This window comes from Vicugna pacos, chromosome 12 (assembly GCF_048564905.1).
Source record: "Vicugna pacos chromosome 12, VicPac4, whole genome shotgun sequence".
NCBI lineage: Eukaryota > Metazoa > Chordata > Mammalia > Artiodactyla > Camelidae > Vicugna > Vicugna pacos.
The window spans coordinates 35,357,228-35,383,768 of record NC_132998.1 but is presented as its reverse complement, the minus strand read 5'-3'; the positions used below and the strand labels follow the sequence as shown (position 1 = coordinate 35,383,768).

The following is a 26,541-nucleotide window of genomic DNA, read 5'->3' as shown; positions in this document are numbered from 1 at the left end:
TTATTCATTTATGGTTTTTGTTTTTAGTGTTCTTAATCCTAAGAGGATACATATGTTTTCTTGAGTTTCAATTCTTACATCAATTATTTAGTTTATGTGAAACTGACTTTGGTGAATAAGCAAATAATTTTTGTGCTCTCTCCAAATTAATGAATCGTCCCAGAATCATTTACTGAGTAATTCACCAGTTACTGAGTTCTTACATGATTACTACTTATATATGAATTTTACTTAATCGATTCTCACAACAACCCTGTGAAATAGGAATCATCATCTCTTTATTACTGACAAGAAAAATTACCCATTGTCACTCTAGCAGTAAATAATGCAGGCAGGATGGGAAATCAGGTTGGTCTGATGGGAAAGCCTGTGCTGTTAACCACTGTTTCAGCCTTCTTACATATGAGTAAAAGGAGTTAACATTTTCAGGTGTCAATTTTCAACTAAAACTTAAACACTTATATACTCTTTTCTATTTCATACCATGTCTATCTAACTAGATGTTTAATGTGGAAAGACCTCATCTTGTGACCTGACAGTTTTGAGACCACTTGTCAGAAACAAACCACACAAGATTGTTAATACAATTTAATATAAAGACATATAGAAAAGTACAGTGTCTGGGTAAACAGTAATTTCTCAACAAAGCTTAGTTCTCTTCCTTTCCTAAAAGAGTTAATATATCAATGAAATTGCAACTACCATTCTAAGCATGGATCATGTAGCTAAGGCTAAGCAAAATCTTTTATGTAATTTCAAAATATATGGTAAGATAATACCAAATCTCCTCGATTAACAACAGGCTACAGCCCAACCTATAAGGTAGACACTCTTATCCCTATTTTACAGATGCGGAAGGAAACCGTATCTGACCAGAGAGGTCAAATAACTTGCTCACAGTTATGCAGCTAGTAAGTGGCAGATGAAATCTGATTCTAGAGCACAAAAGTGCGTTAAAGTATCAGACAACAAATATATAACAAATCTGGCCATATGTGGAATGAATCATCTTATAAGGTATATAAAATCAGGTCACATAGGCTGAGAGAAACACCAGTCATAGGCTCCGTGAAATTTCTTTCGAGGTATGAGTTTTCAGGAGAAATGTTTGTTTTTGATTCTCAAAAGGGGTTTCTGAACACTACAGAAACTCTATATGCTCGATCTAAGCATATTTTACTTCAGATCTCTTGCTCAAAGAGCTGCTCCAACCTCTAAGAGAAGCCAAATGACTTAGATACATAATTTGAGAGCTCTTGTAATCCTATTCTTACTCAAGTTAATGTTTTGAGAGGTGTGCTAGGAATTTCACTTGAAATATTTTAAGTATTTTAGCACTATAAAATCTGTAGGAAAACATAAAAGTAATATAAGGAATTTTACACTTATTGTAAATTTCTATTTCTGAGGACTTTTACTTCAAGATGAAAGAAACCTGAGAGACTTTCAAATGTCACTTTCACGTTGAAACTATAATTGTTCTAGTGGAATAATGAACACTTCTGATAAAGTTATTTTGTACATCGGGACTCGCAAAATGGAGGGTGTTCCAGTGACCTGGTCCACTTCACAAATCTAAACCTACGTCAGTGTGCACTTGAAGGAAACATCTGTCAGGAAATCTAACACCAATCACAATCCTCCAGTTCAGCTTTAACGAGCTCATTACCCTAGAAAACAGTACCCAATAGCCTTACAGGAAAACCCTAGATCTCCTCGCCATTTAAGCCCTATTTCCTACTGCTGCTTCTAATGCTCTACAAAACTCATTCTTGCTGAAATTCCTCGGGAAGAATGTTTGTTCCACTGCTTGTGAGCACTGTATTCTGCTAATCCATGGATTGTTTTCCCTTGAATAAGGGATATCAAACTCATTACTAAATTCTTTCAGTTTTGTCATGTGACACTACCAAATAGTTGATAATTTGTGTTAAAAAAAAAAAGCAACTTGTAACAGGGAATATTTAAATCAATTAGCCAAAATGATGGGCGAGAAATGGAAAAAATTTTAGAAGCTTAAAAAATTTTAAGCTTTAAATTAATTGTACTAAACACACCTTATCTGGTGTCATCAGCACAGCTGACTCAGTTTTTATTCCAGACTGATGAATATTCACAAACATTCCTGAATCTAACAGTCCTGCTGACCTGCAACAAATAAATACAAATTTAGCCTTAGTTTCACAGGGAAGAAAAATAAATGACCAGTGACTTAAAATATGTGTATTTTTATTGTTTTTACTATACCTTGCAGTTTCACTGTCTGTTACAAAAGTTGGAGTTGCAGCTAATGGACTTCGAAGGTCTTTTCGAATGTAGATTTTTTCTGTTGAAGCAGCACAGTTGGAAGATTTTTCTCTTGATACTTCTATGGGTTTTCTTTCACACTGAACAGCTACAAAAATGCATATAAACTTATGTCACAATGCAGAATTTATAGCAATTATAAATGTAAGCTTTCGGTCAGCAATGCTGTTAATGGAAGACATGGTTACCAATAACTGAACTCTAAAGATAACTATCAATCTTTAGAAATTATTTGCAAATTCAACAAAGTTCCTTCAGAATAGTAAACCTAGCCAATTTGCATCTCTTGTTCTCTTTTCCCTCCCTGCCCCAGCTGTGACAGAAAATAGTAGAACTATTTTTCAAAAGTTCACTGTCAAGAAGGAAAAACTGAAGTTAGGAGTCCCTTATCTATCTAAGAATATTTTAAAAATGAAATAATATTAAACCAATTGAAAACAATAGAGAACCACAAAAGACCCAACTTAGATCTTTTTTCAGTTAAGGGCAGGGAGATTTTTGAGAAGTAATTCACTTGCTTAGTCTTCATTTATAAATATAGGTTAATACATCTAACTTACAGCAATTTTATTTCATGATACTTAGGAGATAGTACACTGTAGTTGTTAAATGTATATTTTCTGAGACAAAACAAAACTGTCAAGATTCAAATCCAAGTTCTGCCACTTATTAGTTGTGTGAACTTGGGCAAGTTACTAAATCTCTGTTCACTCAAATGTAAATGGGTAACAGTAGTACCTACTGAGAATTATGCTGTGAGAATAAGCTAATTCATATGCTATATGCAGAGTAAAGCAAAATGAGAGCTCAATCAGAATTAGCTATTGTCATTACCTTATCAATCATTTAGTAGTTTAATCAAAAACTAAACTGGTATCTAGTTAGTTGTGCTTTTTTTTTTTTTTTTAACCATGTTCAAACCAAAAATACATGCCTGGCATATGGGCATTTAATAAAGATTTGTTGAATGAATAAAAAATATATACATATGCACACATATTTCTATATTTTTAGTGGAAAACTTTAAATTAAAAAGCATATATATCTGACATATTTTAAAATGTTAACTGTGTTAATTTTAACACAGTTCTAAGAGTTTGCCTGAATCCTTAAAAGTATTTTCTCCTTTAAAGCTAATACATACAGTCTTGTTTCATTCCAAACGCAATACATCTTTGTAACCTGCAGTATTGACAGCGATTTCGATGGTGTTTGTTAATAATACAGTCCTTTGATCCTCGACATGAATAAACTAAATTTTTTCGGATACTTCTTTTAAAAAATCCTTTGCAGCCTTCACAAGTTACTGCTCCATAATGACGCCCTAGAGGCAAAACATTTAAGAAAAACAAAAGTCACATATTTTAGAACTGAAATGAAATAAACCTGTATCTTCCCTTTAAATAACAATGTGAGACAAAACTGAGATTTCTGAGTTTATGACATAAAAAATTCTTTTTGGAGTTACCAGAGAATGAAACAACCTTATTCTCTGATAAAATATATTAAATGAGTTAAATTTTGTTAAGCAATCTTAACAATGGCATGGAAGATTTGGGAAAGAGAACAGAAAACACCCATAGTCCCATGATTTAACATACAAACCATTTTCACTTTTGAAATCACTTACAAACTACAGTTCTACTATACACTGTATAAAGTTATTTTATTCTGAAAACTACGCTTCCATAAAAAGGATATAATGTCAGTTAGTATTTGAACTCTAATAATTCCTCCTTGTTGTGGGTTTCAGTTTTTAAAACTTCTGGAGAAATCTATTACACTTTGATAAACCTATCATTTTACAAACCATTTCTTTGACACATCTATTAACAAAATGAACACAGTCTGGGAAAATCTCTAGTTGAGGTCTTTGTAATAAAGCTATGTAAAAAATAAAAAGTATTAAATAAACTGGGTCCTTAAAACTATCCCACTGGCACTTGTGAATATATATGAGCAAATATGGGTGTGTATTTCTGGCATGAAGGAACAACGGCCAGAACTAAAATGGCATAACCCTGAGTACTAGAAACAGGCTTGAAGAAATGCCTGCTCAGCTATGCAGAGCATTACATAAGGTTAACTAGAGCTTCTCCAACTCAATTCATTACTCTGTATTCCTGGAATGAGAAAAGGGCTCAAAAGGTAGTTTAACAACCTAATATTAAATATTACCAAGGATTACAGCTAGTTTTTAAGCAATTCCTTTGACAAAACTGGTTTCACATTCAGAAAAATTTCTACGTTTGGTTTACTTTCAAAAAGTGAACTTTCATAATTCTTTGAAATATGCATTTCATGTCACTGCAGGATCAAATTAAACACAAGTGAAAAAAAACCTTACGTGAATAAAAAGCTATGAGAAAAAAATCAGTTAAATTTCGTAGGCTACAAATATGAACCATAAAAATGACATGTTCCTTTATTTTCCTTTTTACTTTCAGTAGAAGAAACATGGTAGTGTGGTAGTTATTTTAACAACACAACACGTATAGGATGTTATTTTTAATAATACCTGATGCTTTGTCTCCACATACAACGCAAAGATCAAAAACTTTATTTGGTCCTTGTTCTGAGGAAGAATCTGTTAAGAGCTAAAGAAATCCCCCCCAAAACAAAAAAAACAAAATAATTTGTTGTTACTCATTAATACTTTAATGTAAAAATTAAAAGAACAGTCTTATTTTTTGCTTTCTTTCTTGTAAATTATTCTGAAACTTTGAACCCTATGCATATATCAATTAAACTATTCTTAATTTACTTATAGATAAAAAATTCAATGTTCTAAGAAGCAAAGACAGAAAGAATACCTTTTAAATTTGTTCTGTAACAGTTTAGTTAGTGAAGAGTCTTAAACACACAAACATGAGTATTTTTTTTACTGCACCTAGCTCATTAAGTACTTATTATTCATATGGAACACATCAAATTACTGTACTAGTTATCAGTCCTATAATGACATTTGTCCTTGCATAACTCACAACATTTCTAAATGGAATGACATTAAAATAAGCTATAACAGAAGCTAACTCTAAATTTTTTAAACAGAAAAGGAGTTATAAAGAAAAAAACCTGGGGGGAGGGTATAGCTCAGTGGTAGAGTACATGTTTAGCATGCACAAGGTTCTGGGTTTAATCCCCAGTACATTCATTAAAATAAATAAATAAATACCTAACTTACCCCTCCTATTCCTCCCCAAAAAAAGATATATTAAAAAAAAAGAATTAAAAAGAAAGAAATCACAAAGAAAAAAATCTGTTGAAGCATTTACTTACAATTATGGAAATATGACTGGTATACAAAGGTAAAACTTTTTATTGAGTTATCTAAGATTTGGGTTAGCTATGATTGAGAGCATGGACTCAAGTCTGTTAATGATAGCAAGTTAGTGGGGACTAGGTAGGGTGGCCTTGGGCAAATTACTAGATCTCTTTAAATTATATTAAGAATTCATCACTAGGTTACAGTTAAAATAATACTGGCAAAGAAATACTAGTTTCTTCTTTTAGGTTTATCCTTCAAACTTTTTGTCATTTTCTTTCAATCTTTTGAAATGTGAACAAATTAAATTCAATCCAAAAAATGCAATATAGCATTTAGCAAACACGTTTCCCTGCTTTAAAAAAAACCCACAAAGTAGTTCTCTACTTTGACTTATTCTTCTCTTAGAGATATGAATGCCTTTAGGACTAATTCTGATTTTAAAAACTTTAAACAGTTGTCAAAATAGCTGTCCCTTACTATGTTATAGTGGAATCATTTCTTCTTATATCACCATAAAAATCAATCTTCAATGAAAACTTAAAAAAAAAACAATTTCTGTTATTAGATGTCTTTCGAAAACATCTATGATAAGTATCGCTCTTTTCTTTAATAGCATATCTATTGCAAATGGTGCTAATCTTTTACTGCTATTATTCCTAAGGGCTGAAGAGACACTGAGTGGTTAATGGACTTGTCCACAACCCATTTTAGGTCACTAGACCAGAAATCATATCTTCTTGGCCAAGGGGAATTCCACCCTATACCTGTTTCTCTTTTATTGCTCTTAGAGACAATCCATAAAGTAGGCAAAGTACCAATACTATCTTTATTTTTTAAATAGAGAAATTTTTTTAAAAAAAGAGTAACTTCACAGTGGAGAAATCTGACACACATTACATCAGCCAGGTGAAGTCACCAGTTGTAAAACATGATGACAGTAAGTACCCTTGATACGATAAAAATAGCACTTAACCTCTGTGATCCTCCTTCCTAAACCCCATTACCGCAGTCAAACCATGAAAAAAACATCAGCCAAAGTCTCACAGTACAGCAACTTTTAATACACCTGACCAGTACACCTCAAAACTGTCAGAATCATCAAATACAAGGAATGTCTGAGAAACTATCACAGCTAAGAGGAGTCCAAGGAGACGTGAAAACTACATGTAACATGGTATCCTGGAGCAAAAAAGGGTATTAGGTAAAAATTAGGAAAAGCTATGGATTTTAGCTAATAAATACAACTAGTTCATTAATTATAAGAAATGTATCATACTAATTAATGTAAAATGTTAATATGAGAAATTGTGTGCTGGGAAGGGAACTCTATACTAAATGCTCAATATTTCTGTATATATAAAACTGTTCTAAAATATCAAGTCTGTTAATAAAAAATTTTTAATTATGGATAATGTTATACTTTTTTGGGGTGATTTCTGTCTTGTTGATAAAATAACTTTATATATCCTGTCAATTTTCTACCTTAACTGTTTCTAATAATTCAAATTATGTAATTGGAAGAATAACAGAATCTATCAGGATTATAGGCAAAATTTTGCATCTTACAAATTTGGAGTTGTTTAATCCCAAAAGGAATTTTCTTTAATCCGTTTTTCATCACAAAATATGAATCCAATTTTAAGTGGATACTCCCTGCCAAGGTCTCTGGAGGCAAATTTAAAGGTTCATTGTATTTGTATTCAATCATAGCAAACAATGGTAAAAGTAGTTACATAACCATAGGAGTGCAGTGCATAAAAGCCTTAAACTCTGAAAAATAATGTATAACTAGCAAAAATTTAAATGATGTAAAGTTAATCTACACGACTGAGTTCCAATGTTAAAGCAGACCTTTACTGATGCTTGCTACATCAATGAAGATGAAGATGTAGATGACAAAAGAGGAATCAAAAGTGACAAAGCTGGCAGCTATTAACAATTTCTTGATTTGACAGCTGTTTGTTTGAGGCACAGGAAGCTTGGTCTTGAAAACTGCAGCTACAGAATTCTGTATAGATAGATTTAGAAGTTTCCTAACTGTGCAGAAGCATCAGGTCACATAGAAGCAACTTCTGAGGCATGCTCCAGTAGTTATTCTTGGAAAGCTGACCTACAACTATTTCTTCAGCCTTCCTAACAGTTCTATGAGCTCTCTATATTTTTTATTAAATCTTTCTTGGTCAAAAAAGCCAGAGTGGATCTTACTGTATGCAACTAAACTCCACCCCCAAAACACATGGGTGTGAGGAACAGTATTGTGGCCCATACAAGAGGGCAGCACATAATTTTATGCCAAGATTTTTTCCCTACTGAACATGTATGACATAAAGTCTTAGTGTCAGGACTTAAATTTATGACAAACTTTTAATTTTTTTCAAGTGTAAGATAAAAATAAACTCTAGTTATTTACCTGGAGGTGTTGTGCAGACAAATCAGGAGTTGTGAAAAATAACTGGTTGACACCTGCTGCATCTGGGGTTGTGAGGAAAACTTTTCCTGGAGTAGAATCTTGTCTAGCCAGAATGACTTTGCTTGGAGTAGAGCCATCGTGATTTGTCAGAATGAACTGCTTGCCTTGGGTATTATGATCAAGTGCTGTCACAATCTGGATTTTCTGGCCAGTTTGCTGCTCAGTAACAATCTAACACAATCGTGTCATTAGTAATCAATTCAATACTTTTTCTTCCTTAAGGACCCAATTTTCTCATTCTTTCAGACAAAGCCAGAGTCGAAAAGCATACCTTTATATACATATGTTCAATATAATACATGCACACGCACGCACACGTGTACACACACACTCACACACATCTTTTAATCTAGCATGCTATTCTATTTCCATGACATATTATCCTACAGAAATAAATGAATGTACAAATAAAAATATAATAGTAAGAACATTTGGACCTCATTATTTTGGTTCATTCTTTTCTTCCCCTTCCCTTCCATCTTCCATTTAGACAAACATATACTGAGTGTATTCTATTTGCCGAACAGTTTGTTCTGGGTCCCCGGATACAGCAATAAACAAAACAAAATCTTTGTTCTCATAAAGCTTTTAGTGAGGAAAGGCAGATAAAACCCAAATAAGCAATAATATTGCCACATAGTATGAAGTACTACGAAGTAAAATAAAGCAGGAGAAGGTGAGAGTCATTGACGAAATGAGGATGATGAGAAGATGACATTTTTACAAAGACCCTGAGTGAAGTAGCAGACCAAGGCTTAGGATTGGCTAGGGGAAATGCACCCCAGGTAGAGGAAGCCTGTGGTGCAGAAGTATGTTCAACACATCTGAGGCAAGAGGTACAGCAAGAGTTTTGTGAGTGAAAGAGAATGGAAGAGAGGGATCTGTAGTAGGAGGTGGGAGCTGAGAGTCAGCAGGGACCAGACTGAATAGGACTTTGTAGGCCATACAAAGTCTGAATTCCTACTGTGTGACATGGAGATCCACTGGAGTGTTTACAGAGCAGAGGACAGGATCTTTTGCAAAAAGGATCATTCTAGATTTAGTGTCAAGACCAGACTATGAATGTTCAAGAATAGAATTAAGGAAGACCAGAAAGGATGCTATTGCACAGATAACTGGCAGCATTTGGGAACTGTGTATAGGCAGACATATTGGCTGAGATCAGGGTAGTTGCCATGCTAGGGGTGAAAAATTATTTGATTTGGATTATTTTATGAAGGGAGAGGTGACAAGATGTGATGATGAATTCGATATAGAATATGAGGAAAGAAGGGTTGAGGAGGAGTATGAAATTTTGGCCTGAGCAGTTGGGAGGACAGAATTGCCATCTACTGAGATGAAGTAGTCTTGGGAAAAGCAAGTTCATGAATAGGGAGAACTAGCCTAGTATTGAGGGTTTTTGCTGTTGCTGAGCAAACGTTTTACAGAATAAACTCATTAAGCTAGTTAAATTCTTTGATTCAATTTTAAAATGGCAAAGTTGTTTCCTTTCCAACATTTTTCCATTTCTCTGAATTATTTTCATCAAGATTATTTTCTATGCAAAATTTACAGCAAAGTTCTGAATCATTACTTTTTGTCTAGAGCAGACTGTATTGATTATGGCGGCTGCTAATTTGTTTTTCCTTCTTTGACCATTATTTCTACCATGTCCTATTCTTCTGGGTGCAGTTTTAACTGTTGTCAATTTTATTTTGCATAGATTGTATCTACCAAGTCTAGTCTCCAACCTAACAATTTCTGCAGTTTTCAATGACACCTGTAAGATGTGACTTTGAATCAGTTCATCTGTAATTTTACCATGTAAGGTTTAAACTAATGTAATTTTATTTCAGAATATTTCTATCAGTAATATTCACTATGAACTGAATAAAAATCTAATGGTTCACACTTATTTCTTAGAGACAAGAGTATTAGGTGCATGCAGGATCCAACTGTCATCAGGTTGAAGCACTTTGCTTAGATGGGTAAAAGGATGTTTAATGTGGCATAATTATCGTTGAAAACTGAAGCAGTATAAGTGGTCATCAATAAAGAACAGTAAATAGATTATGAAACAGTTCTCAGGTCTCAGGATCCCTCTACACACACACACACACAAATCACTGAGAGCCCAAAGGACTTTAGTTTATGTAGGTTATACCTATTGATATTTATCATATTAGAAATTCAAATAGAAAATTTTTAAAAAATTAATTCATTTAAAAAATAACCCATTTAATGTTAACATAAGTAACATAATATTTATTTAAGGAAAAATAAGTATATTTTCCAAACGAATGAAAGTTTAGTGGGGACAGTGGTACTGATTTACATTTTTGCAAACTGCTTTAATGTCTGGCTTAAGAGAAGCTGGATCCTCATACCTGCCTGAGCATTCAGTCTGGTGTAGTATGTTGTTTTGGTTAAAATATATAAAGAAAATCCAGCCTTATATTTATTGAGTAAAAGGGAAAGCATATCTTAACAGCTTCTTCAAACTGTGTAAACTGTTTTTTGATGTGACACCAAAACTTGACAAGCTTCTTAAAGGTTAGCTGCAATGTGGAATCAGAAACTGTATTAAAAGCCGTTGGTCTATTCTGCATTTGAATCTTTTACTCAACAGTGATTTTGTAACATCATGAGTTGGTCATTTGGGAAACACTGGTTCAATGAGTTATGTACACCTTTTCAATGCTGACATGTTTCATCATATATCACAAGTCATGTAGCCTATGGAAGAATTATACAATACACTTGTGAGAGAATGATAGTGAAAAGGCAAATAACATTCTAGTATTACTATAAGAATGGTTTTGACCTTGCTGACTCTCTGAAAGAGTCCCTAGATGATACTTGGAAAACCTCTGCATTATACTACCTCTTACTAGAACGTAACTGTTTAAAAAATGAAGATCTGTCTATTGATATGGATCTCCTCCCACTGGTCCATTAGGACTAGCCTTAGATTTCACACCCTCCAAGAATATTCCCTGACCATATCCCCACACCCCACCACAACTCTTCATTAAATTTTCTTCTGGGCTCCCATAACACTCTACACAATGATCTATCATAGCATATACCGTATCTATCATGATTGTCTGATTATTCAAGTATCTCTCACTAGGTTAAAGCTAACTTAAAGTCAAGGGTATATTTTATCTCTTATAACTCCAAAACCTAGCATATACTATATTTGATGTAAATAAGTTTGGTGAATCAGTGAATGAAGAATAAACTAGACATACCTCTCCCATCTGCTGTTCAATAATTTGATGTGCAATTTCTTCTATCGTTGCCATGATTTAATTGCCAAAATGTCCTGCCAAAAATAAAAAGATGCTTTTTCACAATTGCACCCATAAAACATAATTATTGAAGAACTTACAAGTGAAAGTATGACTGTTTGGATTTACTTCAAAATAATGCAGTTGTGGCTGCTGGGGTGTGGGTGTGGGTGAAGGCAAATGTGGGGAGAGTATCTTAGCTGAGCCCTTGGATTTGGCTCCTTCACCTCCTTCACATGGAAGAAACTTACATTGATTCCCTGGACTCTGAAAAGCTATTACAATGCCCCTATGATAAAAATCACCAGATCAGGCCTGCAGGTTTCCTCATCATCTTATCAAGTGCAGAAATAATCATCCTGACAGTGCAAACTGGCTAGTTGCCCCTTCAATGCTTGCCATCAGGTTCCTTGGGCAGAAATCAGTCACAGTATCTCAAGTTGTGATGACAAAAGCTGTTTGAGCAGGATGTAGTCAACTAAACCAGGAACCTTGGACAAGAGACTCTGGCTGAGACCACATGACAGTGCCGTCCTTTCAATGAAGACGGAGATAAAAATTTATGGAAACAGACACGCATCCCATTTGTCTGGGACACAGACAACTACAGCCCCGAGAGCAACACAGTTATGGAAATTAAGAGTAACCTGGCTTTACTTCTGGGCATTCCCAAGTCTGCCATATGTTCTGTCATGGAAATGCACAGTAACTGAATACCTATCTCATCAAATGCCAAACCCTAGAAGACTTCTGCTTCTTCCTGCTACAGTGGGTTCTTCATTATTTTTTCCTCCTAGGCTAATTAAAGAAATTTTTCTTAAAAATTCAGTTGTGGAGGTGGGGATGAGAAGGAATAAACAAGACTGGCCATGGCTGACAATTACTGAAGACTGGTAAAATTTATACTAGAGCTCATGAAACTATTCTCTCTGCTTTTACAAATTTTGAAAGTGTCCATTTAAAAAAATATTCAATGCCAAACAATTTCACTTTTCAAAGATACTGAAGCCTAAACAGAACTCTGATAGATTAGGAGTAGTTTATTAATTAAATAAGGGCAACTCTGTAAACACATCACTGTAGCCATTTAACACACTTTTAAATCAACCTACTGTAAAAACTGACAAAATAATTGCATTCATTCAGAAGAACAGAAGATTTCTCTAGAATTTTGTGATTGTTCGTCATCAGTGGCAATTTCTTACATGTTAGGGTTAATTTGAATTTAATGTAAAAGTGTCTTCAAATGGATCTGAGAGCTAGTAAGATTAACGGGTTGACTCTGACTTTTGCTTTTTCTATCAGGTAGTCAAGAATACAAAAATTATTTCTGACTTTACCATATTATATACTATCTGTCATAAACCTACTAATATTCTGTAATTAATATTAATTGTCAAATTATCTGAATTGTTTTTCTTTCAAATAATTTATAAATCTTAAATGGTTCAATTACTTGTACTAAAAGCAATATATAATATTTAGCTTAATTATTCAGTTGTTCTAAGTAGATTGCAAAGTACTGGCCTCAACCTCTCTGGAACCAATTAAGGAGACAGCTGCTCCCCAGGTCTGCATGCTCTGGAATCATGGTGGCAGTGAGGCCCAGCCAAACTCTGACCCAACTTTGGTGGTCATTTTTCCCTTTTCTTGAAGGATAATATGTTCAAAACTGAACAGCTCTACTGGCCCATCCAGCAGAATCCCAGAAGTCCAACAGCCTTCATTCATTTCACCCCATCTGTGTCCCCTTCAGTCCAAGCTCGTAGCATTTCTGCCAGCATAAAATTCACAAAAATCATGTTGCCTCCCATGCAATTCACGGGGGTCCAAGCCATTAGACAAGACAGTACTCTACAAATCTCTCCTGGATAATCCCATCTCTCTTCCTGGCCTCTGTTGAGATGGCTGATTGGATTAATAAATCACATGCCCATAATCTCTTTAGCAAATGGTTGTCCAGGCACACCTTGGGGAGTCTCTCCAGAACAGCTTTCTTTTTTTGCAATATGGATAATAGACTGAGTATTTTCAAAATCTTCATGTTCTGGTTCCATTTTTCTTAACAATTCTTTCTTTCTTTCTTTTTTTTCCCAGAAGGGAGGATTTATTATTTGCAGCAAATACGGAAAACAGTGGGGATCTTTCCAAAGCAATGCCTCCTTAATAATTCCCTTTTCAATTTAATCTCTCTCCTCTTACATTTTTAAGTAGCAAGGAGAAACTATGTCTTCAACATTTTACTTCGAAACTAGGCTATGTCTGAAACACTTTACTTAGAAATAATTTACTCAGATAAATATCCCGGTTCATCACTTACTAGTTCTAACTTTCCACAAAACACTAGAATACAGTGGGGCCAAATCTTTGCTAGTTTGTAACAAACTTTGCCTTTTGTGTAGTTTCCAATAACATGTTCCTCATTTCCATCTGAGATCTCATCAGAAGTACCTTTAATGTTCATATTTCTAACAACATTCTGTTCATGATGACATAAGTGTATCTTTAAGATGACAGCAGCTTTTTCTAAGCTCTCTTCTTTTACTCTGAATCCTCAACAGAATCACCTCTGACATCCACATTTTTATCACCAATCTCTTCAAGGCAATGTGTTTTCCTATAAGCATCTCAAAACTCTTCCAGCCTTCACCCATTTTCCAGTGCCAAATTTTTTAGGTATTTGTTACAGCATACCCCACTTCCCAGGACCAATGACTGGTTTGTTAAGGCTGACATTAAAAGTAGCAAATGGTAGGTAGTTTAAACAACAAAAAAATGCATTTTCGCACAATTCTGGAGGCTGGAAGTGTGAAACAAGCTGTCAGCTAGGTTGATATCTTCAGAGACCTATCTCCTCGGCTTGGAGGTGGCCATCTTTTCTCTATATCTTCACATCTTCTTTTTGTGTCTGTGTTGTAATTTCCTCTTCTTATAGCACAAAAGTCAAATTAGGTTGGGCCGGTACCTCATTTTAACTCAATTACCTCTTTAAGGCCTCATCTGCAAATAGTCACACTGTGAGGTACCAGGGGTCAGGATTTCAACATATAAATTTTGGGTGAAGACAATTCAGCCCATAACACTTAGGCATATATCTAATAAGAAATGTAAAAGATTTATGTAAAGAAAGCTTTCAAATGCCATCTAGAGAGAGGAAAAACTACCTGGAGAACACATAAGAAATTGGTTACAGTGACTACCTTCAGGGAGAAGAACTGGAAGTTTGGGAACAGGGATGAGACAGAGATTTATTTTTCACTGAATAAGTTTTTTTTTTTAATTTAAATAACACATTACTGTAAAAAATTACCTAGAAATAACAAAAAATAGTTTAAAGAAAAGTAATCTTTTCCAGAAACCCCAAAATCATCAAGTGTTATGAACACAAGACTCCAAAAAGCTATTTCATAATGAAAATTTAACCTATTTCTATATATTATTATGGTTTGATTACTTAAAAGCATATAAATAGGAAGGGCCAAATTCAAATCTTGCTACTACTTTACAACCTAACAATTACACTAAGATCAACTATTATTTTTGCCACAGAAGCCAAAAAGTATGAGGGCATGTTTAATTGCATACTTTGACACTAGCAATGCTGCAGGTAACAAAAGGCTAATTTATTTGAATGTTAACATTCACGGAATACTATTCTGTTTCAAGTACTGCATGAATATTCTATTCCATGAGTACTGAATTCAGAGAAATTCAGATCTTCCCCCCCCCCCCATTTAGGAAGAGAAGAGAGAGAAACTACAATGGATTCTTAACCTTTTTTGGAGTTACAGACTCCCTCAAGAATCTGACTAAAGCTACACACCCTCTTTAGAAAAATATGCACATGTATTTGGCGAATTCTACTTTATGATCCAACACATCAAATTTCTATTTCTCCATACAAACTCTATCACTACTGCAGTATTCCAGAGCCCTTGTCTCATATGTTTTACAGGTCCATGTAATCCAGACTGGTTAATATTCACGGCAAGTTTTTAGATTACTCACTTCATTTATCATATATCTCAATTTGTACTGAGCAAAACAGAAACAAGAAGAATCTGGGAAACAAATTTAACTAGAAGGAAGACTAAGAACAACCTTTTCCCTTTGGACCCCTCTCGAATCAAATGTATCTTCCATTGCAACCTCAAACTATCATATTCCACTTGTAAAGCATGTTAGAGTCTGTCAAGCCACCTTATTAACTTACCTTAAGATTCGAGCCTAGGAAGGCAATGATCCAGTGTTACAAAGTCAAATCTATATATAATCCTATTTTCATCACTACTCATTTTTCTCATTAAACTACCCAGGAAAATAATATTAATGTGTAAATAGATCCATGAAATAATTCAAATATATCATGTAATCTTGTTCACTTCAAAAAATTTTACCATTTACAAAAAATAAGGGCAGACTAAATTAATTTCAAATCCTATCCAAGTTTATTAAGCTTTACTAAAATTCAGAAATTTTCAGAGGACAGTATTATTCACTTTGATAGACAAAAATATTAGCAAGGGGGAAATGACAGAAATTGGTGAGAATGAAATAGATATTTGGAATGAAAGCAGGTATTTATGAGAATGCATTAGTCACTCCAGTTGTGATAAAAACTCAACTACTGCTAGTTTAAACACCCCATCCTAAAAGTAGAAAAAAAAAAAGTTGGGGGCTAAGGGGACATAACACACACCGCTAAGACCTTGGGAAAAACTGGAGCTAGGGTTCCTGATGCTGTCAGACATCACCTTATCTCTATCCTGAAGCGTCTCCCTATTTGGCTTGTTATTTTCACCTTTGTAGTAAAGCACCAGGAAAGGAAAAGTAGTCTTCTCTTAATTCCAATTTAAAAATCTTGGTAATGGATTCTGATTGGCCCAGTGTAGGTTATGCAATCATTTCTTGGATTAATCACTGCAGGTGGGTCAGGGAAGAGCAAAAGGAATGCTAACATGAAGGCAGTGTCTGTTTTTGGAAGGCCTATTTACCAAAAGATAGGGACTAGCATAGACATGGCTACTGATGTAATCGTGGGCCAGGCAATCACTTCAATTTGTAAATTGATGCACTACTGATCAATACTGATTACACAAAACTCTTCGATCAGAAGTCCACTCAACACTACTAAGCCAATCAAAACTTTAATTCAGCATTAACTCCAATTTTCTTGTTACCAGTTGGAGAAACCCCTAAAAGAAGTGGGAAAAGCCCTCATTCTGATAAAGTACTATGCCAGGAGGTCTACTTTTTTAGTACTTCCAGATCAAGGTCCTTCTAATTTCTTGCTTTGGGAGTTCTTCAGTAAAGGACAAATTTAGCTTCACAGCTATGTTGTTTTAAATAACTTCCAAAGTTTCTTGAGAATTCACAAAATAAAATGAATTTTGATGAATTTTTTTCAGACACATCAAATGTACCAAAAACTTTTTTTCTGAAAGTTGGTTCAAAAGCATAAAGGCAAGGCAGCCTGGTGATCCTCAATATTAAAAACTGGAGGCCTGGCATCTTAAGGACTGGAGGCTGCTATACTTCCTCATGAAACAAAAGATATTAAGGATAACTAGTTACCCTGAGGTACTGATATACAGAATCTTCTTGATGGGCAGGGACTACTGACAGAGTTTGAAAAGAATCAAATTAGTTTTGGGATACCAGTCCAGATTTTATTCCCAGCTGTTAAGGGAAAATGAGGAGATTCATGAAGGAGAATTCAGTAACAGGGAATGATACACACAGCTTTCTTAAGAAAATTAAATTTAACAGGTATCATTATTTTTAAAGACAATAAGGTATTTAAAAAAAAAACAGGCAAATGAGCACAAAACTACGTACTTTGTATAGACATGTATAACAACGTAGTGTATACAGGTCTCACGGACACTTAAATGTTGTAGTCTTCTGAACAAGGCTTATTTTTTCCCACACCAAAAACTCTTCCAGATTTATTTAAGCCAGTTACATCATAGTTTTTAATGACTTTTGTTGTCATTTATTAACTTCTGTTCCAATATCATTGAAGATTTTGACACTGATTGTTGTCCCTTTCCTGCCATCAACATAGGTGACTTTAGTGTCCATGAAGACAACTCAAACTATAACTAATCTAATCTCCCAGTTTCTTGACCTCAAAGTCCAATAACATTCACCCAATTGCTACTTTAACGTTGTGCTGCCAGACTACTCTAACATATATATTTAATACTATTTTACCTCTTAATATCCTTCAAAGCCTTGCCATTAACTACAGAGTTTGAGGTGTTACTGGTTAAACCTTACATTCTAGCCATATGCACTACCTGCAATTCCTTGAGTTGACCATGTTGATTCATACTTCCATGATTTTACTAATGGTTTCTCCCTCTACCTTGCATACCAAGGAATCACTAGGTCAACCTGTTGTTTTTCAAGACTAAATTTAACTCCAAAAACTGAAGAAAAATAAGCATTTTTTACATATTGTTATTGTAAGTCTAAACTGTTATAATCTTTCAAGAAAAGTAATTTGCCAATGTGTACCAGGAGCCTTAAAAATGTTTATTCTCATGGGGCCAATAATTCATTTGATATTTTCCATTCAACAAATACTTGAGTGCTTGCTATGGGTCAGGTATTATCTAAATGTTAGGGATACAGCAGAGAATACTAAAACAAACTTCCCCTTGTAAAATTTAAATACTTGTTGAGAAGTCACTATGGGTTTGGTATTTTTCTAAGTGTTAAGGATACAGCAAAGAATCCTAAAACTTCCCCTTGTAAAATTTATGTTCTGTTGAGGTAAAACAGACAGCAAACAAAATATACAATATCAACAAATGGTAAAAAGTGGAATGGAGAAAAGCAGAGCAGAGACTAGTGACAGAAAATGCTGGAAGGGGTGCATGTGTGCAGTTTTTAATAAGAAGTCAGAGATGGCCTTACTGTCAAGCAGGCATTTTAGCAAAGACAAAGGACAAAGATTTGTGCAAAAAAAATTCTTGTTAAAATCATGTATAAGAAAATGTTTAACGATGAAGAAAAAATGCTTATGACAAACTAAATGCAAATATGAAGAAAATTACATTTACAACTGATTTTATGCAAAACACGCAAGAATGTTAATTATGACTTTCTAAGTGGTGATTTACGGACCACTTATTTTCTTCTTTATGCTTTCTGAATGGGTATGTCATATTGTTATCAGAAAAGTAAGCATTCTCTCATCTATAGCCTTCTGTATCTTGTGTCCCTTTATTTTCTAAAGCACCCTGCTGTTATCTGCACAGATGACCATCTCCAATAAAAGACTTCTAAGGAAAAAGAACTGTGTAGTTTTTCAGTGAACCTCTAGTGTTTAACAGTGCCTAGTATTGACACCTGAACTCAGGAACTATTTACTGAAACATACTTACCAGGCACTGTGAGACTATGGAACTTGACAGTGAATAAGACAGAAAAGATCTCGGCCTCATGGAGCTTGTATTTTAGTGAGAAAACAGATTTCAGAAAATTACCATGTACTAAATGCTGTGAAGCAAACTAGGAAGGAATGATAAAGAGAAAAATAAAGAACTACAGGGAGAGGTTTATATAGGGAGTAGAGTGTCCCAGACCTCAAGTCAATAAATCAAATTTCCAATCCCATTTTTACTATTTACTAAATGTCTGACTACATGTCAGTCACTTAACCTGACGCTCCATTTGCTCATAAATGAAATGGATTCGATAAAATTTACCTCAAAAAGTTGTTGTAAAAATCAGTTTAAATGAAAATATCTGTATCAATGGATAACAGTCTCTTATAGGTAAGAGGCAGTCCCTGAAAGTTAGCTGAATGAACAAAGTGCTCAATAAATGAGCAAGAAGTCAGAAGAACCACCACACTGGAGAGGGAGGGTCTGAAAGACCTTACAGAAGAGACATGAGTTAAGCATTGAAGTGTAAGTATTTTTACCAACCTGAGGGGCAAAGCAAAAAAGCCTAAGGATGCTACCTTTAATACTCTGGAGCTAATTAACATACAGAGGACACAGTCCTACATTTTTGGCTCTGATTTTTGTTTTACACATTTACCTTGATCTCATTTCTACATTTTTTCCCCACAGGCAAAAAAAGCAGTGTCAACGATGCCATCCTTCCTCCATTCAGATTCAAAAATTAAGTCTGTGCTCTCTACATCAAATGCAGTTCACTTTCTTTCCCCAGCACCTGCTCTGCGCCCTCATTCTTTCCCCACCAGTCCCATTTCCATCAACTAACTGTAGTCTGTTGTCACCCAAAGCAGTGTTTTGCAAACTTCCTGTTGTGAGCCGCCTATGGATGGGTAAATAGAGCAGGTCAGGATTGTTTTTTTAAAAGAGGAAATTAGAATATAAAATACTGCACCAGGTATAGTGAGGGCAAAAACAGTCTTGTGAAGACTTATTTCAATTTAATTTCTCTGTGGGTGTTGAGTAATGATACATAATGTATTTTTTCTGTGAAGCAGTCAAAGAAAACTTGAGAATATGATGTAAAATAATAAATTTTTTTCTGGTGGGGGGGTCAAACATCTGTTTGAAAACCTGATGGAAGTTAAGGTTTCCCTCACCAGAAAACAAGTTCATATTTACTCATGTTATGATGGTATATGAACTTCAAGTTGTTCATAAAACCTCCTGCAGCCAGTTCAAGGCCTTCAAGTTAAGAATTCTTTGGGTGTAACTTCAGATACTGCCAGAATTGAGTTTCCTGGATCTACATTTAATATATGCAACTTTGTGTATATGAAAAGCCCCTAGAAGGCACATTTGCATCAGCACCTTTGACAAATAGCAAGATCTCAAGACGCTTACAGAACTGAAACACATCCTTATTTTCCTGCTTCAGAACCACCAGTCTCTTTAATGGTCAAAAAATAGTTTCAGCCTTCTCCTGCTATTTTTTCCAGTATTTACTCAGCCCCTATAACACACCTACCACTCACTGCAGACACAAAGGAGTGTTCCTTTATACACTGACTTCCTCATCTTCTCATTTTACCACCTATCAGTCCCAGAAGGGCCTCTGTTCAGGACAAACGAAACTGTTCTTTATTCCCCCAATATACCATTACAAGCTCCTCCTCCTTCATTTAAATTCCATTCCAACTTTAAGACTCAGTTCTAATGGGTTTTTGTTTGTTTTTAATCCAATCTTTCTAGATGGGTACAGCATTTGCTGGGTATACTAAGGTTGTTAACTAGGATTCAAGAACAGACTTCTGTGGACTTCTAATATTGTATGCAAGACTTTATGTAAAGGTGCATTTTCCTAGAGACAGGCCATTGCTTTCACAAAAGATTTTAGGAGATTGCAGAGGGTCCTATATGACTCAAAAACGGCAAATAGATACACTATTAATTTTTTATTATATGCTGTTTCTTTCGTCTTTTCTATTTCCCAAAGGCAGGAATTATATTCTTTGTGTAGCAAACAAACAGTAGATATTTGGGTAATGTTTGCTACTTTTGATTTGGGTCTCCCTCAAAACCATTCCTAAAAAAATGACTGAAATGTCGCCTACAAAGAATGATGAACTTAGTTACAGTTCACGTGATCCCTTATTTGTAAGAATAAATAGAAGTATATCTTTAGATCTACCAAACTGACATACAAGCAAGATTTAAATGGTCGGTCATTATGTACCGACCATTCAACCAACCACACAGTAAACTTTGTTTAAAACCCTCAAATGTCGAAGGCCTATTTACAAGTTCGGAGGCACAAAAACCCTACAGGCCTTTATTTCAAGTCTTTTTTTTTTTTTGTCCCCAGTTATTACTATTTTTTTTTTTAAATAGGTCAACCTACTTCGTGAAGGTTACAACTTGGTAACATTTGTCATTCATAAAACTACGGTATCTGCAGGAGTTGGAGGCAGTTTCTTAACAAAAGAGCTACTAGAAGGTTGGAGATACCCAGTACAGTGAGGACCCAGGGCTGTTCCGTTTTATTTCTCAAAAGATGCAGGTCCAAAGGCAGAGCACGCCCACCCCACTCGTTGGGAAAGTTGAAGGCGTTGTTCCGTGGGTCCTGTGTGAGCACGAGAATTAGTTACAGGCCCCGAGGTGAAAGGGATTCAGGCGCGCCGTTCCCCTGTCCCGCCGGCGCCCGAGCCCACGCTGCGCCCCCCGGACCGGTGGCGGCGCCGCGCGACTCCCTGAGGCGCGGAAAGAGGCGGCGGCGCCGAGACGGAAGCTTTTCCTGTAGGTGAAAGGTCAGAGGCGCCGTGGGAGAGGCTGCGGTGCGCGCCCAGCCGCTCGCGGACTCCCTCTCGCGCCCGCTGCCCAGGCCCCTCTCCGGGCTCCTGGCCCCGCTACGGCCTGCGCTTCTGTCAGAGCCCCGCGCAGTGGGCCCGGGCGCTCCGGCCGCTCTCCGAGCTCCCAGCCCACCCGGAGCAGCGCGCCGCCGCACCGCCAGAGTGCGGGTTCTGCCGGCCGAAGCCGCAGGCTGTTGGGAGGGCTGGGGGCGCGCCTGTTGGCAGTTTGGAGGAAAGAAACCCCCCCCGCCCCTGTCCCGGGTGCGGCCGCTTTTTTCCTCACCCGGCTCTTACCGGCGCTTCTCTACCGAGCTACGTTCTGTGCCGGGCGTAGACCGGTCAGTCCCGCTGCGGCGGCTGCTGGGGCGGGGGACTCCGGGAAGAGACACGTTGGAGAAAGCTGAAGCAGGGAGGGTTAAAAAAATGGGGGTAAGGAGCTTTCTGCGTTTGTGTATTTGGGGGGGTCAGAGTTCGTGACCCCTCCCTCAGCTCCTCGGTGCGCGCTCCCGCCGGGGCCTGCGCACTAGTGGAGTAACGAGGCGGCGAGAGCAGGTCGTGACGTTCCTAGTGGAGGGATGAAAGAACTGAGCCCCTGAAAGTCGGCTGCCCCCTATCGTAAAGGAGGGAGACTGCCCCGCCAGAGCCACTCAACCCTCCTGGGAACTTTCAGAAGCCGCCTGCGCTTAGCGTCTTGTTTGCAAAAGGCGGTCCTTAAAACGAAGTTTTGAGACTGTTCAGATTTGAGCAAAAATAGATAACCTTACCAGTTTTAGACAGTTCGGTTTCTAACTTGTGGAAAAGTGGGCTCTGTTATAGGCTCTTACCTTAAACTAAAAGTTTTGTTAGACTAACAAAACGTTAGATCCCAATAAAATATTAAAAAAAACCTTAAATTTAAAAAGCTGGGGCAGAATCTTATATATTAAGGCAAAGTTTAATGAGTCAACTCTCGAGAGTAAATGGGTACAATAGTTAAATGAAGCTAGAATATAATCCCTTAGAATGTAAACTTCCGGAAGACAGGCTTTAGTCTTTTGTTCAGTGGTGTATTCCCAAATTTATAGGACAATGCCTAATGGTCAATAAAGATTTGCAAAATGAAAAGGCACTGACAGAACACCACATTGTGATAGTGGCCACGTGAGGCACTGAAAGAGCTGCCCACTTTGGGCGAAGTACTGTGTGTTTTGGACTTTAAAAGAAGGGGTCCTCAATATGTTTTTTAGTATTAATTGGCACTAGAAAAGCAGTCACCGATTCAGGGCAGAAACCCAAGTCAGGAAAAACAAAGGTGCACTGGTAAGAACATCTCTGCTGTCATTTCTTTCTGGAACCTGGAAAAATAACAGAAAGGGGGCATGCAACAACCCCTAACGAGTGGAAGTATGTTTTATGCCTCATTTTTTAAGTCTTCCTCTTCCTTTTAGTATCGTTTGTTGTGTGGTTGGTGGTTTTAAGGCAGCCCCTCCTCCATCCGCCCAAATTCAGGACCAAATCCTTAAAGTTGGTACCAAAGGTGAAAGCTAAGAAAGTATATTATAGGTCCAGTGGAAAAGGGAAATCTGAGAACTTTTCTCTATTCTCACTGCCCAATATATATGTCTATAATGACACTTGGGGTTACCCCCTTATCCAATTAATTCACTTAAGTCAATAAATTGACTTATTAAAATTTGGAGGTAGAAGCTATTTTGGGAATATCTTTTGTGGGTGAAAAAGAGATTCACCTAATTATGATTCAGGAAAACAGGCCAGTGTGGTTCATCTTTAAATGTAGGACTATAAAAATTTTAAAAGACATCACCACACCAAAAGTAGATTCAGTAAATTTATTTTGTATAAATATAATACATATTAACATTATTTACAATGCTAGTATTTTATTTATAAAGGATCTACATCTCTATATAGACAATAAGATACAAACTATTATCACTTTAAGTGAAAAGTGTTTCTAGAAATTTGTCATTTAAAAAAACAATAGTTTTTTAAGATTGATTTTTAACATGCTGTGACCAACTCACGTAAGAGAAAGCTGCCCCCTTCTATCCCCCTTCCTCCCCCAAAAAGGGAATTTGATGTTGAGGCTTTTTGAAAATTTACTATCTTTATCTTAAAAAAAAAATCCTACTAGATATTTTCCCTTAGGAAGTAACATTAGAAGTAGCATAGGCTCCAAAATATTTGTGTATTAGAAGCACTCAAAAAGAGAGAGAGAGATCTATTTGAATTAATTTAATTATTTAATTCACCAAATACTGAGTGTCCAGTGCAGGCAAGGCACTCTGCCAGATGCTGAGGGAGAATCTCAGATGAACAACATACAGTTGCTGTCCTCAAGGACCGAATGTGACAAGCACCATAAGAAAGTCTGTTTAGGAGCTAAAGGCTATGGGAACATAGAGGAAGGAGAGCATAGATCTAGTCTGGAGGGCAGGGGAGAGACGGACTAGGATTAACTGTTACAGAGAAGTCCTGGATAAATAGGCAGAAATGGAGGTGAGGGAAGAGGTGAGAAAGAAGAAAACTGAACAGAGAAAGGCTGGGTTGGGGTTAGCTGCAGTGTATGATACCTGAGGAAAAGTGTTGCATGCCAAGCCACTGGGAAGCCAATAAAGGTTGTAAAGAGCAGGGATGAAAATAGAACTATGCTTTACAAGATGACTCTGGGAGCATTTAAAATAGGCATTGGAATTAGAAGAAAAGTTATGCCACTCATTAGGAAGAGGTAAGAAGGACTTGATCTAGGTCTGATGCAATAACAGAAGAGCAATGAAGATGGAGAGAATATGAGAATATTTGCAGAGGGTCTTGTTGATACTTGGAGGCAGATTCTGGAGCCTAGAATGGTGTTTTTCCATTGCAGAAGAAAATAAACAGATTTGAACGGAAAGAAACTGAGTTAAATTTCAGTCATGTTAAGTTTAAAATGCTTAAGGATTCATGTAGACATCCAAAAGGTACTTGCAAATCAGCCTTGCAGAATGTTAGAAACAGTAGGTCTAAGATTGAGGTATAATGAGGGCACATTGGGAGCGGGGTTTGAGATGTAGATGGCAAGAATCCTGTCCTTACTTTCCTCAACAAGTATTTTCTCTTAAAAGACTGTCTTAAGGGTAGTATTTTGTGAAAAGCAAATATATATGATATATACTATCTGTCTTTAAGGAGTGTGCAGTATTAAAAGAGAAATAGGATTTACCTCTCTGGAAGTCCCAGTGACTACATTTGACTACAGTGGATCTCAAACTTCAAAAACCGAGTATAATGAAAGCACACTCCAAGTCATATCACCATATACTGTGATAACATTTATGTTTTAACTAAATTACTAAATAGCAGGCCTTCCCTATTTCTGGATATCTTCTACCAACCAAAAAAAATTATACATTTGGCTAACAAAACTACACTCTAAAGTTGTCTTCTTCACTTAGTTGTTTCATTACAGCGTTGCATTAAACAAAGGTTTCTCTGATGATCTCATTTTAAGAAATGCTACCATATAGTCAAAGAATCAAGCTTTTACTTGAAAAAGAGAGAATTAATTATCTTGGGCAAAGAACAATAGGAAAATACTGGGTACATTAGGGAACAGGGGAAAAGAAGTTGGAGGGAGGTTCAGAAACGTGGGATAATGCCAAAGATAACCTTTCTCGTTTTCCTAGACTCTGGAGGGTCCTCTACGTGACATCTGCCACAGATAAAGGGGGAACACTTGTGGGAGACATGTACTAAGAACGCCAGCCTTCCTCTAGTTTAACGTGGCATCTCTTGTCTAGGTTTCTTTCAGCATTCTTTTGGGCTTGGCTTTATAACTGCTCTTCTGACATTGTGTAATATAATACTCGCCATATTTTGTTTTTTAAGAAATAATACATTTATGTTTGTGTTGAACTGGCGGCTTTAAAAAAAATAACTAGCACAATCATACATGAGTTCCACATGTAATTAGTGGAATTACTAGAAGTTTGTGCCGCGTTTCTTGTATTTAAGTATTTAACTGGTTCTTGATTTGGTCAACTGTTGGAAGATAGAACAGCCTCGGCTGATGATTTTTAGATTCTGATTAAACCAAAAACCTTGTAGTCAGAAGGCTGAGAGCTCAAAAACAGGAGGGAAGAATGCCAAAAAACTTCTTTTGTGAAATGCTAGTCCCAAGGAAGTAGAAGGAAACACTTTATATAAAAGGCATAATCTTGGTCTCCAGAAGGGATACACTAAAAACTGGAGGATTTTTAACACGGAAACCTTATTTACGTTATCTTGGTTAAAATTAATAAGCTGCAAAGAAGTGTTAGTTTACCTACAGAGACAGAAAGAATTGGGAGATAGCATGTGAGGATTGTGTGAGGGTTTAAAATGATTCCAAAGCAAACAACAGCCGGAAAAACTATAGCAACCAACTCTAGATCTAGTGGAGACCCTGATGCTGTAACAGACATTCAAAAGGCTTCAGAAGGGCACCCAGGACTGCTCTTGGCAATCATAAATATCATACTGAATTAGGAAAGTCTTTATATAAAAGCAGAAGGGAATTTTCTTGTGCCCTTTGATGAACTATTTTATGGATTATCTGGCCTTTTAAGATAATTTATATTTAGTTTAAGCTCAATCAATAAATGTACATTCTCAACATCAGGAATGACTTTCATCATAGTGTTAATTTCATTTTTCCTCTGCTAATCAACAATTTAATCTACATCGTCCATATGTTAAACAATATGTGCACCAGAATTAGGAATATAAACCCTTCCTAATGAGGTACACTGGCAGTTGGTTAAAGAAAAAAAAACTTTTTTTTAATTACCAGGGAAGACATAACACAAACTAGTATTAAAATGAACAGTACACAATTTCAGCTAATACTGGCTTTAGAATTTGTGCTTTTGTGATATGGTAATTCCAGTTCATTTTTTAAATCACAATATTAGAGGAAACGTAACATTCTTTTTAGATGCAAATA

At 36.1% G+C, this 26,541-nt stretch overlaps 1 protein-coding gene and 1 pseudogene across 4 annotated transcripts in view; one reads left to right on the top strand and one right to left on the bottom strand.

Annotated features, from left to right (window-relative positions):
• The window catches only part of NR2C1 (nuclear receptor subfamily 2 group C member 1), a 35,457-nt gene extending 13,332 nt beyond the window's left edge, over nt 1-22,125 (bottom strand). For 2 of the 4 annotated variants that reach the window (XM_006197908.4, XM_015248332.3), the window contains exons 1-7: nt 21,873-22,124; nt 11,279-11,352; nt 7,986-8,216; nt 4,826-4,904; nt 3,452-3,631; nt 2,248-2,395; nt 2,058-2,148 (exon numbers count right to left, since the gene is read on the bottom strand). In XM_006197908.4, the coding sequence (XP_006197970.1) occupies nt 2,058-2,148; nt 2,248-2,395; nt 3,452-3,631; nt 4,826-4,904; nt 7,986-8,216; nt 11,279-11,332 (783 nt within the window). In that variant the 5' untranslated portion in view covers nt 11,333-11,352; nt 21,873-22,124. Of the gene's footprint in view, nt 1-2,057; nt 2,149-2,247; nt 2,396-3,451; nt 3,632-4,825; nt 4,905-7,985; nt 8,217-11,278; nt 11,353-21,861 lie in introns of all 4 variants that reach the window. The other 2 variants (XM_015248324.3, XM_015248308.3) reach the window with 2 other exon arrangements.
• LOC116282670 (gametocyte-specific factor 1-like) lies at nt 11,554-13,192 on the top strand (annotated as a pseudogene).
• Nucleotides 22,126-26,541: the final 4,416 nt, after the last annotated feature.